At 38.1% G+C, this 19,648-nt stretch overlaps 1 protein-coding gene across 3 annotated transcripts in view; it reads left to right on the plus strand.

Annotated features, from left to right (window-relative positions):
• The window catches only part of NKAIN3 (sodium/potassium transporting ATPase interacting 3), a 335,352-nt gene that overhangs the window by 151,693 nt on the left and 164,011 nt on the right, over positions 1-19,648 (plus strand). For all 3 annotated transcript variants that reach the window (XM_066546904.1, XM_066546886.1, XM_066546896.1), the window contains exons 2-3: positions 4,884-5,021; positions 14,215-14,295. In XM_066546904.1, the coding sequence (XP_066403001.1) occupies positions 4,884-5,021; positions 14,215-14,295 (219 nt within the window). The remainder of the gene's footprint in view (positions 1-4,883; positions 5,022-14,214; positions 14,296-19,648) is intronic.

A 19,648-nucleotide genomic window follows, 5' to 3' on the forward strand; every position in this document is an offset into this window, starting at 1 on the left:
TTCCTTGATGTTTCTGACAGAAGAGAAAATTGAGTTTTAACACGAATTTGAAAGTTGACTTTATAACTCTGCTGTGGTGTCTCATCACTCAGACAGCTTCTGATCTATATTTTGAAGCATAAGAGGACCTGAGAATTTAGAGGAGGGGTGTAATTCACAGGGCACCCTGTTGAATCCTTCTCTCAAAAACGTTTTTTGATTTCTCTATTGATGAGGAATATCTTGGTGATTTCTTTCTGTAGATCCTACGCAGCATTGCCTTTTATTTTGCTACTCCTTTGCCTTAAACTGCTTGTAAAACAGTTATGCTACAGTTGCTACTATTTTTGCTACTATTTTACTACAGTTGCTACATTTATGCTAGTTATGCTACTATTTTTTCTGTTCAAGAGGATCCAATTGTGCTGCACATCTGGTTGACCTCTCTAGGTGAAGCTGCTCAGAATTCAAACAGATTAGTTCACCTGAAGTTTTTGCTGCTCCTAATAAAAAAAAGGCTTGAGCATGGCTGGAAGAGAAAGTTCACCCTGAGTGACTTTATTGAAGCCCCATCTTACAGCTTCTCCTTCTGTGCTCTGCAGGAAGTGGGAAATGGGAAATGTTGGAAGACTTAGTGAAACAAAGAGGTAAAAACCCAAGACTTCATTATGTGAAGTGCTACTGTCCCACTAGAGCATTTTACTGCTAGTCCTGGTCTCCTGAGTCTTGCACTTTGCATTACAAGATTGTCAGTGGTGATGATGACTAAATAACAAAGCACTCCCTTGCCAGCAGTAACAAGAAATATCATGCATCCTTTTCCAAGTGTTGTTATGATAAGAAAACATTATTTCCCATCCCCCCTAAAAATCTTTGATAGATTTTTATAAGTTCTCTTGAAAATATTTCACTCAACTGGACATAGGTTTCATTACAAACATACACCTAATATCTAAGTTGCTGAAACAAACTCTCCTCTTTTATTTGCAATAAAGGTTTGGGTTTTCATTCCACTTCTACAATGCTCATTTTAAAAAGTATCAAGCAACAATTTATTATGGACAGTCCCAGACTTTGTTGTTTTAGTTGTCACAAGCAGTGGAGGTGCAGCCTCTCCCACCTTAGTAGGGAACGATATGAAAGTAAACCCCAGAGGACCTCAGTCATATTGAGTATACCCCAGCTGCAGCCTTGAGCTCCTCTGCCCTACTATATTGATTGTCTGTCTTCTAGCAATGGAAGAAGTTGAGCCAGCTAATTTTGGGAACCTCTCCCTTCCCTTTAGGTTGCAGTTTTTTAGGCTGTTTTCAGAAGAATCTGAAAATGGTGAAGAAATTATAAATTATTGTGGGAAAATTTCTTGTTGTGAAAAACAGCCTCCTTGTAATCAGAATATTTCTGGTGTAACATTCTGAAGTATTCCCATGCACCTAAATCCAAGTGAAACCATCTTTCACAGAATCTAGGCTAGTTTGGTGGCCAATGATGGACACAGAGATTTTGGATTTGAGTGAATATCAACAGTATGGGCTCTTCATATCTGTGCAAGACCAGCCTGTAAATGTTCACAGGTGCCTGTTTCCTCTCCTTTATTCTGATGATTTCTGTCAAATCAATTACCTGAATCACAGCCTATGTTAGGGATTGCTGCTTTGTTTGCACAGAGCTAAAATCTTTGTGGCTTTCCCTGCTTCTTGGGGGTTCTAACAGACATGAGAACAGCAGCACTTAGATGTCTCCTCTATTCAGTCCAGAATGCTCATATGGTATAAAGAAAACAGATCTTAATATGTTTCCTCTGCCATGATAATGAATTACTAGCTTTTTATCTTCTGCCTGTGTTGCCTGCAAGGTGTTATAATTCAGAAGAGAGTGGCAATTTGAGGAGGAAAGACATGCCTCCTACCTCTTTCTTTTCTTTAGATTCCTCTTGCCCCCACATCACCCGTGCTGATGTATTCTGTGGGCTTTGGGGATGAGACAAATTACTCTGTGTTGGTGACAAGAGCAGGATAAATGAGACTTAGCTGTACAGGAAGGTCTCTCTGCATAGTCTGATGGTGAAAGCACTTCTCAGTGGAGAAGGAATGGTACTGTATGCTTGGCATCCTGCCTCCAGGGCTCCTTCAGTGGTTTCATGCTGTCACTGTATATAAAATAAAGAGTGAGCCCTGCAGGCAAGAAACATGAGCAACTCTCTCAGTTTTGTACAAGTGCCATAGGCAATAGACTGTACCCTCGTGTTTCTACTTGTGCTCTCTTTTTGACTTGTGAAATACAATTTTCTTTTTTGCCTGTGACACAGCTTCAAAGAGAAGCTCTTTCCCTCAGTATCCTAATGGATAGAAAATGGGAGGAGAAGAATGAATAACTCAGTAGGCAGCAGGAGAGGAAACTGAACTTTATTTCTCTGTGTTTGGGGTGGGTGCCTTAACCACAGTAATCCATGGAAAGGCTAATAATTTCTTTTCATGTGTAACTCTGTCTATGGTGAATATGTACATGTGTACCCTTAGGTTTGGGAATACATTTGTGGCCACTGAGCTATTTTGTGGGAGCCCAGACCTGCCTGATGGATGTACTCAGAAGTTGCTTGGCAGATATTAGGGAGATGCACATGAAGGCAAACTTTTTATCTGATCCAGTTTAGGCATGAGCTGAACACAAAGCCTTTTAGCATGAATCTGGTGGCAAAGTGCAGTGGTTGCCTTCATTTATGTTCCAGTATTATATTTTCAGGCATTTAAGGTGATGATCCCAAAATTTATCCCAAGGGTCAGTTTAAGAAGGGACAGATATCAAACAGCTTCATTCATATCTGTGCTGCAGGCTTTTATCTTTCAGATAGTTTTGAGTGTTTCAAAGCTACATAAAATGCATAATGGCATCCATGAGCCACCAGTGTGAATTTCCTCAGTACCCACTCTGGGCAAGCTCTCTGCTCCTGACACCAGCATGTTCTCGTGCCTGGGGAGGTAGCCAGGCAGTGACATTGTGGATGTTAGTGAGCTATTAAAGTTTTCTGTCACATTAAGCAGGGTTATTGTGACCAGTGGCCTTCCCAAAGAGAGAGAAACCATGGCCAAGGGTTGTTTTGAGTAGGTAAGGGTATAGTTTGCACACAGCTGCCCTGTTTCAGAGCCAAAGACACCTTAATGGAGACAATGCGAAGCCAGCTGCCTTCAGTGCTGGGAGTGTGATAGGACACATTCAATTTATTGGTGCAGGTGAAGACCAAAGATGCAGGAAGATTTCAGTGAATGTCAGGGCAGAGGTGACTCTAAGCAAATCCTTGTCTGATTTGCCAGCTCCATCTTCTTATTGCTTGCTAATGTCAGGGCTTCAGGAAGAAACACATTGTCTCTGAAAACTGGTGGTCTCTTAAATTTTTTAGCTGTTTTGCTGACCCAGAAGATTTCCACTTGTAACGGGAAGGAAAAAATCTCAGGCTCTGGTCATGGATATCATAAACGCCTTCCTATGTGATACAGGACTCTCAGTATGTTGTTGCTAGGCCGTAAACTGTAAGTTCTGACTGTGCCAAAGAACTTTCAAAACTCTTTATTTACCATCCTGCACATGGGATTTGGGGCACCCTTGTGTTGTACTGTGCGATTTTTCATTTATCTATTCTGGGTCAGATGTTTAGCTGATAAAAGTCAGCTATTTAAAACTCCACTGTTTGCAAAGGAGCTGCACCAAGTTGATGATTCAACCTTTATCAATTTCATTGTTTAGATTTATCATATTTATTAAGCTCAGCATAGAGAATATGGTTTTCATGTTTGCTGTAATGGAGAGTTTTTGTACAGAAAAAATGGATTCTGCTCTCAGTGACACCTAGCCTCATCTTGCAGGTGAAGATTGAATCTGGCCAAAATGTGTAAAATGAAATGGTTTATGTGAAATACCCACATATGATAATAATTTGGTTGGTATTCATAGAGCCATGCTTGCTCCATCTGTCTCAGTTATAAATATTGTAAGTGCATATTTCAGTAAATTTTAGGGTTTGTAACAATGTAGTAAAATCAAGTAGATGTTAATAAATTCTAGCAAGCACAGAAATTCAGTTGTTTCTCAGTAGGTTTCTATTTAGTGCTCAAGATTATCTTGCTACAGCTGCAAAAAATATTGAACTAAGTTTAAACTCCAACAAAAATGCTGCTAAGAAAGTTGATTTTCTATGTTTAGAACAGTGGATTGGATTGTCAAAAATGAGTAGCAAATGTGTTTGCAGAAGAATTTTATATCTGGCTTTTTGTTTTTCTTTTTTGTCTAATGTTCAGAAATGCAGAATTACCTATGAACCACATGCTGATGCAAAGATAAAGGCTGATGCCTCTTGGTTTCCTCCTTTTCCCAACTAAATCCAGACCCAAAATGGCATGATGACAGTGGGAGGAGAGCTATTGGGATGCCACCATTCCTTTCTGATTTGTAATTGCCCAAAAGTAAAGTAGCAGCTTTTGAAGAGCACAGATGGCTTGTTTGGCTGCTGGTTTTGAAGCAGTTTGCTCTGAGGTCTTCCAACATTTTCTGCTGCCTCTCACCCCCTGAGCCTACGTCTGTGCCTCAGGAGCCCCCAGCAGTCTCCCTTAATTCCTGCATTAGGGAACCCCTGGGATCACAGTGGCCATGTCTGGGACTTGTCTGGGCCTGCTCGGCCCTTTTGGGCTTTCAGGAACAGATTGAGGAACTTGCACTCGAGTCTTGTGAGGAGTAAATCTAAGAAAACAAAGGCATGGGGAAGGGAAGGGAGTGTGTTGGTGTTTCAGAAGCAACAGCAAGGTTTGTATGGCTTTGCTCTCTCACTGGTGAAGCCTGGTGCAAATAAGAAAATATCATGTTTTGTCCAACCCATAATTGAAAAGTGGATGTTCTGTTTATGTGTTTTCTTACAGCTGGCAGCATTAGAGAGACAAATCTTTGACTTCCTGGGTTTCCAGTGGGCTCCTATCCTTGGCAATTTCCTACAAATAATAGTTGTCATTTTGGGTTTGTTTGGAACCATCCAGTTTAGGCCTCGATATATAGTCGTGGTAAGTCTCATTTATTATATTTCTTTTTGTTTTTTGCCAAAACCTGTCATATTACAAAGCAGAATTTTCTTGTTTTCAAAACACCAGATGGTACTTCTGTAGAAACTGTACGGATCTCCATGTCTTTTTGCAAATTTAGGACTACTAAGTAATTTTTTTTTGAGATTTTGGACATTATCAAAACCAGGTAACCTGGAGAAAGTGCTGCCAAAACTATGACTATGGTACAAGTCAATAAGACTATGTAGATAAATAAATAAAGTAAAAACTGTTCTTCTTTTTGTAACAGACAAGCAGAATTGATGGTGATTACAAAAAAAATTTGCAATGGCCAAGTTATATTTGACTGCATCTTTCTCTTAAGCAGAGAGGAGCAATGATTGTAGAAATTTCTTTGGTCCTGTGACCCATGGGTTCCAAATTTTCTTGATAAAATTACTTACATGTAATTTTATCAAGACCTGTATTTATGGCTTTGACCCTAAATTATTGTAAATTCTCTCTGATGCTTTTAACTTGAAGCTTTTCAGTTGTTTTTTCCCCATGTTCTCAATATAGCCAGGAATAAAAAGAAATTTCAAAGTTGTGAAATAAACTTCCAACAAAAAAAAAAATCTCTGTTCCTCTCCCACGTTCATTTTTGAATGTAAGAATATTATGTATTTACCTGGTAATGGCTGTATTTGGAACATTTTGGTTGTGTTGTCAGTAATGGATTTTAAGAGGCTTAAGTTATCTTTTTCCTCACAAAGGAATGAAATAAATGTCTGCTGGGGAAAACTTGTTTAACAAATACTTTAAAAGCTTCATCTTTTCTAGTCCAGCTTGGAATCATGTAATTCTTTGTCATGTCTTAAAAGAAAAAGTGAGCAAAAGTGCATCCAAGATTACACTCATGTTAGCTAAGCTTACAAGCAGACTATAATGAATTGAAAATGGATTGATATAAAAACCAGCACTTTTATCTATTAGCTGTGGTTGAAGAGCTGGGCATCCATGAATTGATGATTCACCTTTCTGCTTCATGCTGTCCATTTTATGCATAAGAACCGAGTGTAAGCATCTGTAAAATTATGTGGGAAATTCAAGTCTGAAGTGCAGCACCACAAAATTTCTTGCCCCTCAGGTTCATCACTGCTGTTCAATGATGCAAGCTCTGTTTAAATTTTCAAATGAAATGCAACAGATGTTGACTGTTTCTATATCTTTTCCAATTGAACATTTTAGGCTATACAAAAGGTTTTTTTTAAAGTAGAGGTAGAAAACTCATAATTAAAGAAAGAAACACCTCCCCAGAAAGGTACTTTATGCTGCTTCAAATGGACTCATATTCTGATTGATCTTTAAGCATATATTTAGGAGCTCTAGCTACTGCAGGTGCCAATACTCATTACTGGGGGAGATCAAGGCTTTAGAGTGCAGCTGGTCAGAGTACAGTGCTAATAATGCCATAGGTCACAGGTTTGATCCCTGTGTGGGCCATTCACTTAAGAGATGGACTTGATGATTCCTGTGGGTCCCTTCCAGCTCAGAATGTTCTGTGATTACCCACTTCTTCATCCCATCACCACCTCTCTGAGTGATCTGTGGTTATATCCTTACTAAGGTAGGGTTAACAGGGAAGTAGGAGTACTTTGAGCCAAATCCTGAAGTCTGAAGGGAGTCTGTAACATGAGGTGTCTCTAACTGATCTCACAACTCCACACCAGCAGAATAGGGTGGCTGTCATATCTTCCTGTTCCCACTGTTCCCTGACTGAACACTTCCCCAGATCCTCTCCCCCATTTCTGGCAGGAGTTAACTGGATCTGTCAGTAAGTCAGTTCCATTTCTAAGCTGTCAGAAAACCAACCTAGCAAAAAGTGGAGATTTTTTTGCTAAACTGGTGACCTGAATCCAGTCTGTGAGGTTCCAATGGTTGCCAAGGTTGGCATAAGGCAGGGATTGGGACTGCATATTTATGAACAGCAAACATGTGGAGGTGGAGAGGAAAGGAGGAGTAGCAAGACTTCTCTTGTTGCTAGCTCCAAACTTGTCAGTTCAGCCTCATGTCTAGCCTTGCCCTCAGGTTGAATTCAGTGAATACCTCAAGCCAGCATAAGCAAAACTCCCTTTGCTCAGCTGCTGCCTTCAGTCCCTGTGTCGTTCCTCTGTTTGCACCAGCACAGGTATCAGTTCAGCCACTTGGTAAACTGTCAAACCAGAACAGATCCAAGTTAAAAGCACCTATTTTCTTTACAGGTGTTAATTTAAGTGTCGGTGAGCTCTTTAATCTGCTTTGCTTTTTCCAGGAGATGGGAGAGCGGAAATGGGAAGAAGTAGCCAGAGGAAGGAGAGAAGTGCATGGAGTCTTTCCACAGCAGTGCAGGGTCACACCAGCTTCAAGTTCTTGTTGAGCATAGCCTGAGGATCTTCCAGTCTAGATGAACACATGCTCCCCAGAAGCTGGGCTTCCTAAGGCTGTGCCAGCCACGGTTTAGCTTTGTCCACTGTCCCCAAAAGCCCCAGAAGGAGTCAGTGGTACTGACAGTAAAGACCCTTACCAGTGCCAGCTGCATACTGGCTGTATTCGCTAAGGCACAAGTGATTGCCCACCTGTAGATTTTTACTGCTGACTTTAAAGTCTGTTTAATGCAAATCTTCAGTAGTGTCCTGAATTTCAGTATTAAACACAATGTGGAGAGATTCTTACCAAGGCTCTGAGTAGTGAATCAGGCTTCACATTTATGGAGAAGATTCATGGCCCTCCATGTTCATAGGTCCACTTTCAACCACATCTAAGTCCCTAGATTTGTTAGGGGTTAGCATCCCAAGAATTTGATACTATGTTGGTGGCTGAAGAAGTATTTTGAGTCATGCTTTTATGTACTCTTATGTACTTTTCTGATTTAAATTAAATTTAATCCAGTTTAACTGGAAAAGTAACTAATTTCTTCAAGAAAATTATGCTTAGTGTCCATTGTCTTTTCCAGATGACTTCCCTGGAAATCAGCTTCACTAATGCAGATGATCCCATCAAAATATTAAAAAACTGAAGTAAAGAGAGAATCATGTCAGACACAATGGTTTACTTCTGTAAACTGTCTTCACAAAATTAATCTGGCATGTGCGCACACAAATTGTCCTCATGATAATCTGCCATATTCTGATGGTGATCCTGACGCCAGGTGACCAGCTCTAGAGCCATTGTTTAACCTCAAGAGAATGTTTTTAATCTGTCTTCTGTGCAATGAAGTCTGTGCCTGAAGGTTTCCCTGATAAGTGAAGTTACACAAAAGCTTTCACTTTATCATCCTATGCTGTGTATGTCATTTTCAATCTCCTCAAATTTTGAAATATGCAAGGAATGGGAAAGTAAGTGAATAAATGTAATACATGTAGGGCCATAATTTGAAGCACATCTATACTGCAGTCAAATATGAGTGCTTCTGCAGGCACAATTGAGCAGGCTTTTGTTGGAGGTACATAGAGCCAGGAAATTCAGTGAGGGCTGCAATAGAAACTGATAAAAACAATAGCAGTTGCATGCCTCTGGCTCTTCCACTGCCATTGAACCCAGGCTGGCCAGTTTATCATTAGGATTTAGTGACCACATAAATATGTTCACTATGGCACCATAAATATAGTCATTGTAGATTAAAAGTCTGAATAAAGAAATTAGTTTGAGTGATATAAAATTTGTCATGAGAGCTTTCTACCAAAAAAAAAAAAAGTCTCACTATCTAAGAGCATGCAGTGGCTGATACATGAGGCATCTCTGCTGAGATGGAATTCTTATGCCAAGTAGTTAAAGATAGTGATTCATGTTCACTGCATACAGTCCCTCAGATACAGGACTATATGGATGGTGATTCTGAAATAAATCTGGAATTTCACTTGCTCATACTTAAAATACCAAGTCCTCAGAGCTTAGGAAACAGAGAGAGAGAGGGAGTAACAACATTGACTCCAAGTGTCCTAATTAGTTTAAATCCAATAATTATTTCTAATAGGTTTTGTATTAATTAGTAATTTAGATAAATGTTGTGAACAATTTGTCCTGTCACTAAGCAGATGTGCTATTTTCAGTATTTGAATATTTTGTGACTGAATTAAATCTATGCAAAGTTCCCAGGGGGCATAAAAGTGCAGAGCTGATTCCTAATTTTCCCACATTAGCTCATTTGAAACTTACCCAAACATTTGCAAAGAAGAAAGAAACAGCTGAATTTCAGTTCTAGCTACGCTGTTGCACTCTAGTCATGAAGCTCCAGAGCTCTGCTGTGATCTGTTTCCTTGTTCATGCTTTTCTTTTATTAACAGATCTTGCTATCACCAGCAAGATTTTCTGTTAAAATCGATTAATGATGATGGCAGGATACTTGTTAAAGCTGGGGATCTTCTCCCTCTGCTACTTCTGATATAGGACTTCAAAAGGCTTCTGAATGATGAGTCATATAGCTAAAACTGCAAAAGCCAGGCTCAAAGCTGAAAAAAAAAGTTAATAAATAGCAAGGGATGAAAATAATACATTTAAATATGGAGAATCTATGGTGGAAATCTCTGCTTTACTTGCCTTAATATATTCTATTAAAAAAAATATAGTATATAGGCAATGGATATAGTTGAAAAGTCAGGAAAGAGTTTCTTAAAAAAACCCCAAACAAATGAAAAAACAGAACAGCAGAAGAAAGGCTGTTCAGGATACTTTATTCCATATTCAAGCAAATGTTATACAAACAGGAAAACACATGTGAAATATTTAGGCTTCCAACATTACTTTTTGAATTATCCTTCCTGGTAAGTCCTGTGTTGTTACTGCTCCATCATGCTGATTTATGTCACTTCCCTTGCCATCTTTCATAAATATGGCTAATAAGGCTCTGCAAGCACTGATGCCAGGTATACAGGGGGATGATTTGGCAACTCAGTGGTTGCTCCTTTCCCTTGAAGTATCCTCAAGCCAACATTCATTCCCTCTAATGCCATGAATGACACTGTCACAGTAGTTGCTGCACTTCAGATTGAAATGTACTCTTGAGACAGTTTATTCATTAAAGCTAAACTTATCCCATAATCCTTGTAATATTCAAATTATAAAATTCCCTTTTTTGTTTTCCTTAACCAGTTGTTCTTGTGATATTGTGTCCATCCAATGCAATTGTTTTAACTTAGAAGTGTTTGTATTTCATGGATATATTAAATGCATCTCTGCATTGGTTTCAATATGATTCTAGAGTCAAGAGGTTGTAGAGTCAAATCTCGCTGTTGTAGAGAGGCTGACATTATGAAAGGAGATATTTATTAGATGTTTTACCTTTAAGGTTTAGTGAGTACCCCCTCCACTTTATTAGTAAGACTTCAAATGCTTCCTCACAATAGTATACAGTCATTAGTGCAAAAGGCCAAGAGCAAGAAAAAAATGTAGTGCATCGTGGGAGAAATAAGCAAGGATTATGACCTGGTCCTAGGTCCTTCCTCTAGAAGGAAACTGTTACAAAAATGTCCAGGCGATTTTTAAGTGGTGCATCATTTGGGATATAGCATAAAAATACCAACTCTGCTTTTTGATTCAACCTGTGTGGAAAATTCCTTTTTCGTGCCAGATGTGGTGAGGGTTGTGACTCTGAGTATGAGGCCAGCTGAGCTGGGGTGATCAGGATGTGGGTGGCCAAAGAACTAGGCAGGGATTGCTGGGTGTGGGGAAGCGAGAGTGAGCAGACCCAGCAGGATGGACAGGATACTGTTCAGGACACAGAGTGGGAGAGGTTAAATGGCAGGTCAGATCATGAAACAGGTTAGGTGCCTGGGAGGGAAGTGAAACCTGAGGGTCAGTGTGGGCCTGATGTCTCAGACCTTAACCATTCCTACACTGAGAGAAAATGGCCAGCATGCATAAAGTGCCCCTTCACACAGAGGATGGCCACAGAGAATTCAGACTGTTGCTCTGCTAGCAAAAATAAGAAATCTGGATCATGCATCTAAAAGTTACACCTTTTTTAATGACTCAAGCAGGTGTTAGTGTGATGCTACATAATGGAATATTGCTTGGTGGTTTTGGGTTTTTTTAACCTAAAAGGTATATACATATGAATTTATTCAATGCATATAATGTCAGAAAGTATAACAGTTTTTTCAGAAAGAAATACTCAAAATTTAGAAAAGTTGCTTTCAAAGCCCTTTTCAGTCTTACTTTGCAGTCTTACTATGATTCTTCTGTATATTTGCAGATTTGAACTAGATAGACACCTACTAATTCTTATATTTTGCCTCAGTTTCAGTAGAAAGGATAGACATTTGGGGATTTTCTGGTGATCACAGATGTAGAATAGAAACCTGATTTCACAGAAAGCAGAAGACAATGGGAAGAGTGAGGCACATGCTACCAAGAAAAAAAGGATTGCTTTTGCTGTGAAGGCTGTACTCAGTAGCTGAGTTTTATCTCTGCTCTCTCACTGAAACCTATTTTGACACAAAGTGAGTCACTTTAACAAAACCTGTCACATGCTTTGTTTTCCCCTTGCATTCTGGATTCTTGTCTTGAGACCTTGTGGTCTGATTTGCACAAGTGCTGCCACATTCAGCCACAGGAAGCTGAACACTGAGTTTACAAAATGAGTTTATAACCTCAAGTATTCTGAAAAATGAACTCTTAAGGACCTCAAGTTGGATGCTTATAATGTATGAATATTTCTGAATGTAATCTTTGCATGTATCAGAACATCATTTGCATTCTGAGAGCTGTATCATTCCCTTATAACATAAAATAAATTAGTTAATGTTTGTGCAGCTGTCACACATTACAGTGATGAGCATCTTAGAAAACCTCATGAGGAAATTAATATTCTGTCCTCAGAGCAGGGTCTGAGCCACAAGGAGAAAAGAAGTATTGAGCGAGTTGTTCATAAAATGTGTTAGGGGAGGTAAGATCTTTTAAAAGAAAAATATATCTATGATGATTTTACTAATGTTTGAATTGTATTGCACAGCCACAAAACAGAAAAATTAAGTTGGCATGCATAGCCCAAATTCTGATATTTCCTAATTTTGCTTTCTTACCTTTGCTGTCTTATAACCTTTCCTTAAGTATCTATAAAACTATGCAAGGAAAGAATTTGCTCCTTGAATATCCAAGAAGACAATAACTACCTACTTTCCTACTTAGAAAAAATGATATAGTACTAATTACTGAATATAATGTAATTGTTATGTTTACAAAGCAAATGGATCTCAAATTTAGATCTCTGCAGCTCAGTGAGAGTGTAGGAAGAGCCTCTCCATTCACAGCAGCTGGGTTTCAAGGTGCACACCTGCTTTTCACCTGCACTTCTCTTTCAGTAATCCTCATGGTGGAGCAGGAGCCAAACTGGTCCTAACTGTGTAAAACAGCATAGCTTGGCCTGGGAAAGCAGGCTCTGGCAGTTTTTGCCTGAATAGTACAGCATTGGTGCCTATGGGACAGAATGAGGCCATTAACAGATTTGGCTTGGTCTGGCAGATCAAATAGAATTCCTTTTGTTGTGGTGACAGATTTAGTTCACAGAGAGATAAAAAATTCTTTCTTAAAAAGGAAAATACTTCAAATAGTCTAAATTCTGCTTTTTACGTGCAACTGGAATTGTGTGAGTTCATTAATTTTGTACTCTCTGCACATAATGTTCTAAATATAAATGCTAGAAAATCAGTAGTTGATGATGGCATCAAGTTACTACAAAGTCAACAAATGTAGTAAAACATGATATGCTCTAGGTTAGTCATATGAACAGTACAGATCTCACAGACCACAACAGCTTTGTCTATTTTATAATAACCCAGCCTTCAGCTGCCCCACTGCCCTTCTCTGTAAGACAGAGGAAATGGCCCAGGAGTGTTACTCTTGTTTTGGTTCTTAGTGACCTACTTCTTGGACCATTGCCCAGCTGCCCATATACCTCAGAAGAAATTATATTAATGCAGTTGACCTTTTTGATGTACAGAAATGGCCCCATGCAGGGGGGGAGTAATCAAGGAGGGGAAAAAGTTCAATCCTCTTTACCTGAACCTTTCATTGTACATGACAGGGAGAGGAACGAAGAGGGGAACAAAACCCAAAACTGCCCAAGAAGGCCAAACTGATGGCTCCTGTGCAATGCATTGTAGTTCAAGATGTGGAGCTTTAAGGATTATATTGAAGAAAACAATAGGTACTAATCCTTATCTGGCCATAGCTAAGTAGACTTGCAAAAGCTCTTAGCAGTGGTTTTCTCCACTGTGAAGGCTCCAAGTGTGTAAATGTGAAGTGGCAGTGTTGCCGCTCACTGCATTTGTTCCAGTGGATGCTGCTCCAGCATGGCTGCATGGACACTTGGCCCATAAGGATGAGATGCTCCTGAGGTGGAGTGCCTGGAGAGTTCCTTTGGAATAGGGTACAGCTGTATGTCAGTCAACAGAGCACCCATAGAGAAATGGTGCCAGTCTCTTGTGCTGACAGGTAAAATGCAAAAGATGATTTGAAGTAGTTGAATTAATATCCCATTCATGCTGTGGGTGCTGTATGAGTTCAGTATCATGCTGGAGAACCCAGGAGAGGTATGGGTATGTTAAATTGTTAAGTGTGCTTTGTAGGATCAGATTCATGGCAAAAGGCTTGGAGAAGTAGTGAGCTATTTTTAATGTAATAAAGTATGCTTTACTGTGAAAGATTCTCAAGAGGTCAGATTTACATTTTACCTATTTGTTTAAAAAGAAAAAAAAATCTAAATTACCAGATCAATAGATCTGGGTTTTTTGGTGGTGAGGTTTTTTCTTGTACCTTTCTTCACAATATTTAAATGTTATTTCAGTAATATTTACTTATTTAAGGTATTTTGCTTATCTGAAATTTCCTTTAGGAGAGCTAAATTGTGATTTAAAAATGACTCAGAGTTGTCTCGAAACCAGTCAGCATTTTGTACTTAATTGATATCAATAGGATAGTGTAAAACTGTAAAAAAATAAATCTGTTTTATTGGTATTTATTTAGTACAGCAATGAATATTGAATTTGTAATTTCCGGTGGTTCTTAGGGGACTTCTGCAGAGGGAGCTCCTTTTCTGAACTCTCTGTTCTTGGCTGTTCCCAGAAGAACAATGCTTATTGATATCAGTTTTTTATTATTGATCTGCTCAGTATGAAGTCGTTTCATCTTAACATTTTACTTTTCTCTCTTTCTTGCTCGCATCCGGCTTTGTGTTTAGTACACGGTGTGGACTGCCCTGTGGGTCACCTGGAATGTTTTCATTATCTGCTTCTATTTGGAAGTAGGAGGGCTCTCTAAGGTAGGTCACTTACCCTTCTTCGGATTTGTGGGAGGGAGTTTCAACAGCAGGACTCTCAGATTTCAGAAGACTGCAACCACAGAGGAAAAATGTGGTTGTTGAACATACAATTTGATCTTCAGAATTTCCCTCCAATAAGAACTGTAATGTTTGAACTTCTCCCTGCTAGTAAATAGCCACAGGTTTGAAGTACATGAATGCAATGAATCTGAATTGCAGTTGCCTTCTGAAGTATTATCCCAAGGTAAGAGGTGGGAAGGTATTCAGTTGTAAATTTGAGGTCGTTTTTGATTGTCGAAAAGCAGGCAGTGTCATTTTGATTGAATTTTCAAGTGTGTGTAAAAAAATGTGAATTTCCAAGACTGCTTTGAAAGAAAATTACTAAGGTTAATGTGATAACTTGTTGAGCAAATTGATCTCACAGTGAGAATGTTAATTCTTTATAAAAAAGAACAAATGGCAAAGGGTGAATTTTGTCACATCTGAATAAAACTTTCCTTTATATGACACTGAGTGTTTTAGGTCACTAATCCTTTATTCAATCCTCTGATTAGAGCAGAAATGTTTGTTGGAATGGCACATCAAGAGATGTTCACTTGTTCAAGGCAGCACTTATGTTAGCATAGGTTATGCTCAGCATTGTATCTGCAGGGAATTTCACACAACACCTGCTGGGTTTATCCTCCAGTTGGACACAGATGATGCAGATCATGGTTTATCACATTTACCACATATAAATGATTCCTGGCACAGTATGCCCATGGCACATGCTGATCCCAGCATTATTAATAGAATAAATGTCACTATTATTGGTTGTAGATTTAGTGATTTGAACTGCATCACTGTTAATTCATGCAATGCTTTCAGAGAATGCTGTCCTGTGCAGTGTGCTCTGGGAAAACCCTGCTTGAGCAGGGAGGTTGGACCAGATGACCCACTGTGGTCCCTTCCAACATGACCCATTCTGTGAATTTTTGTTTACTCCACTCAGAGTGGAACATTTATGAACTATGTACTTGCTAGAACTAAGCTAGAATTCCTAGCTTTTGGTTGACAACAAACCATCAGAAACCTGATGAAACCAATTTATAAGATTTCATTTACTCAGTAGAAATTCCATTTAAATTTAAGCTTTCAGTGATAGATTCCTTTGGCGATAAAATTTCATAATGAAAAGCTGCAACAGTTTATTTTTCCCTCAATTATATAGCTCATGAGAAGTTACAGGCTTGATAAAGAAAATAGTACACTTCATAGAGGATCAAAATAAGTGATTCTTATGGTATGTTCTGACTTAAAAATCTATTAGATGAACAGAAGAGTAACACATAGAAAAGATGAGTAGCCAAATAATTGTTCGTTCTTATGACACAAAGTGGTTGTGTACTTTTATTTAGTTGGGTCACGTCTGTTTTTGTAGTGACTATTATATTTTATGTGTAAGGAATATATTTATCTAAGGGTCTAGGAAGTGAAGCAAAGCTTTTAGTCTGACCCTTGAATTTGTTTGCAAGTGATTCTGATCATATGCTCAGTTAAGAGGTTTATAAATCAACAGGTTTGAATTGAAATCCTTCATCTTCCAGTTTTGCTTTGGTGTTTCACTTTTTGCTCTTCTTACTTAATATGACAATCACAATGCAGAGAAATAGTAGCAAAAATACCACCTGGCAGTTGACAAAATTCCCTTTTATTAGGGTATACTTCAGTTAATCTCAACGTTTTTGTGGAACTTTTATCTTGTGGTTTATAATTACATTTAAAAGGTGTTTCTAAACAAGATGATAGACACAAAATTAGTACTGTGGAAGTTAGCTGCTTTAGTATAAATTATGCCAAAGGTATGAGTATCCAGACCAATTTAGCAGAATTAAGAAACTTTTTCAGTACATCACGGTATTTTGGGTCTATTTATTTGTCGTTCTGAAAATTCTGCTAGATATCATGAAGCTATCAAAAGACTAAGGTCTTTTTGCCCTATGTGTAAAAACTACTGGGTATTCATTGTTTGGTTAATATGTCACACCAAATTTAATTGGGACCCATATTTTATCCGAGATGCTGGTTGAAAAAATTAAAAATTTCCTCCATTAATATGTTCTTGTGTTGTCATACATGATAGAAAAACACCAATTATGGTGTTTGGGAAATCAAACACCATAATAAGAATTCCAGGTATGGTTGTTTATTCAGCATTGAATTCTTGGCAGGCAACATTCACTTTTTTTTCTTCCTATTGTTCTCTTTTTCCATTAAAGAAAGAAAAAGAAACTGTATCTCTCAAAATGAATTGATTACAATTTTAAACTTCTGTTGACATTCTGTCAGGGAAAATTGTGATGCTGTCTGGCAGGTGACTGATTTCTGTTGGCTTGTTTGTTTTTAAGCAGTACCATGTTTGCATTTGCTCTGACCAGAATGAGATAGCTCTTGGTGGTGTCCCATGAGTTTATTAAGTCTTCAGTCATGAATGCTTTTGAAAATCCAACTTCATACAATAATAAATGGTAATTTTAATTCAATATCTGCCCATTGAGTAGGCATACAATGCAGACAGACTTTTCAAATGTCATAGTTGAAACTTACCACTGCTGAAATTTTGCTCAGATCTTATTTCTGAAGTGGGGAGGAGGATCTCCTTTGAATATTCACTGTTTGAATTCTGCCAGGAAGTTCCACTGCAGTTAATGAAAAATTTGATTGAGAATAAGAAGGACATAGGTGATGTAGGCCTGTTTACTGTGAAAGTTTGAAACATTTTCCCTTCAATTACCTTCAATTATAATTTTCTTGATAAACTGAGCACCCTCCAATAGCTACACTATGGTGATTAAGGCAGTCTCCTGGGAAAAGGATGATATAGATTCAAGTCATCTTGGGTGCAAAAGCGAAATAAACACAGCTCTCCCACAGCTGCTGTTGTCAGTAGAAATCTAATGAGCAACTGTTTCCCCTTTAACTGCTTTATAAACAACATAGAGGTCAAGATCCTTCTTCACTTATGTTACAGATGCACAAATACAATTGTAATGCTTTTTTCAGGGCTAAAGAAATTGTATTTGATCAGAAATAAAATAAATATACCTATATACACCTTTTTTATTAGTATTCTTTTTTTTCTGATTTTAGCAGCAGTGAAACTACCCATATGAAATAAATTAATTTTGCCTGTCTTTTTTCATTTACTACTTTTCTGAAATTGGAAACATAATTTTTAGTGTTAACCATTCCATATGAGAGGAACGAAGCTGTTATTGTAACGTGACCTTTTAATTCTTCGCTGCAGGATGACAGTTTGCTACATCCATACATAAGCTCATTAATTGTTTTGATCTCATTCTGTCTTGAAATGAAATTAGGTTCTAATTGTCACAGTCCAGAGTATAGGCATTAAAGCATGTAGACAAAAACACAGACTGTTTTCCTGAAGTTTTGTATGTGCTTAAATATGGACCCCATAATTTCTAATGTGTGTAAGCCAGCCCTCCATCTGCAGCAATACATGGTGTTACGTACTCCTGCACAAAGGAGTCTTCATCTGTTTAGAGTGTACAATTATTAATTCTGTTGTTACATCCCTCAAATATTTCAGATCCAGTATGAAAATAGCTATATTCATTTATCTTTATAATTTGCTATTCCAATTTTTTTTAGACCATTTTTATACTGCTTTTGTATTTGTGAGTTACTGGCATTTCTTTCCATATGTTAAAGCCTTTATTTGGCAAATGTATAGAAGCATTGTGGTATTGTGTACACCTTTCCTGTTGCTTCATATGCCTTACCTATGCAGCTGGGGAACATTGATGAGCTCTTTTCTTTTTCAAGGATATTTCTGTTTGTCCTGCAGGGCTTTTCAATGGCATGATTCTTTGCTGTGAACCGTGCCTCATTCTGGATTTAAGTTTTGCTCTCAAAATTTGAGCTCTGTGTAATTTTCTTGGCCAAGAATTTGCCTGACACACAGTCATATATTCAGTAGGAAACTACTTCTAAAAGCTTATGTTTATTACCTTGTCCTTAGTTTTACATATTGAGTGAATGTGAGCTCTCTGATCTACCCGTGGCACCAACTTCATTAGCCTTTCCCCTGAAGCCAAAGGAAGTTTTGCTTATGTAATTTAATGAAACAATACTTTTTCATGTATTTTTTTCCTAGAAATATTTACTTTGGTCAATGGATGATCAAAGTTTGTAGGGCTCCCATCCACCTTTATTAAGCTGGAGACAGAACTGTAGGCCAAATTATTGGATGGATCTGTAGTTGGAGGATAGAATTATCTGACAAAATAAATGATTTCTTCCATCTGAGGAAAAAATTGACTAATAATTTACTTATTAAAATGCTGAGAGACTGGAAACCTAGTGCTCTTTTCCAAACAAAATGTTGTATGTCAGAATGAGAGTTAATTATGTGAACTTTATACTGGCTACTTGTGAAATCAAATTTATTCCATCTGGTACATGTCAGTCAATCCTTAATTGTTCTGCAATTATATCTAATCATCTCAAATGGAGTAAGTTAAGCTCAGAGCCAATGCTAATTTGTATTAATAAAGATGTTACGGTGTATGCATGGGCTTGTGTCTTTTTTTTTAATCTGAAATGAGAGCATTGGTTGAATTTACATTAACAATATGAAAGAAAAGGTTATTCTCTTTCTAACTTGTGCTGATGTAAGTGACAAAACAGACACCATTATTTTTGTTTAATTATTGTTGTAATTAGCTCCATATAATTACCCACTCCAAAAAGTTCAGGGACAAAGTTGGCAGCATCCATAAAACCAATATGGAAAATCAATAGATGGAGGATAAAGGACTTCCTTAGTCTAAGCAGAGAATAGGTCATTGTGCATCTACTCACATGTACGTGACTTTTATGTGGAGGAAGGGTTTTTTTCATATCCACTGGAAAGAAGAGCAAGAAATAATTTGCTCAGCATGAGGCAAAAAAGATTTGGTTGGAGGTCAGGTGAAGCATTTTAATAATAAGGACACTGAAGAGGATCTAAAGCTGTTATGATGCCTTAGTAATGGACAACTCTTCTACTGCACTATTTTTGATCTATAGAAACAAGTCTCTGTCAAGATAAAACCCCAAGTGAGTGTCCCTGGATGTTTTAGGGTAGGAGTGTTTAAATTCAAAAAGTTAGTACAAGTTGAAGACTCAAAACCTTATCTTAATTAAGAGTCTTAAACATTTCATCATGACAGTTATTCCAGCTGGGAAGCTTGAGGTGTCTCTGGCTTTTCTCCCCAGAGGGTGTGTAGGGGCACAGAAGACAGGAGACCCTGGTGAAGTCTCCTGGGAGGCTGACAGTGGATTTTGGGTGTGCACAGGTGGGGTTTTA

Source organism: Molothrus aeneus, chromosome 1 (genome assembly GCF_037042795.1).
Source record: "Molothrus aeneus isolate 106 chromosome 1, BPBGC_Maene_1.0, whole genome shotgun sequence".
NCBI lineage: Eukaryota > Metazoa > Chordata > Aves > Passeriformes > Icteridae > Molothrus > Molothrus aeneus.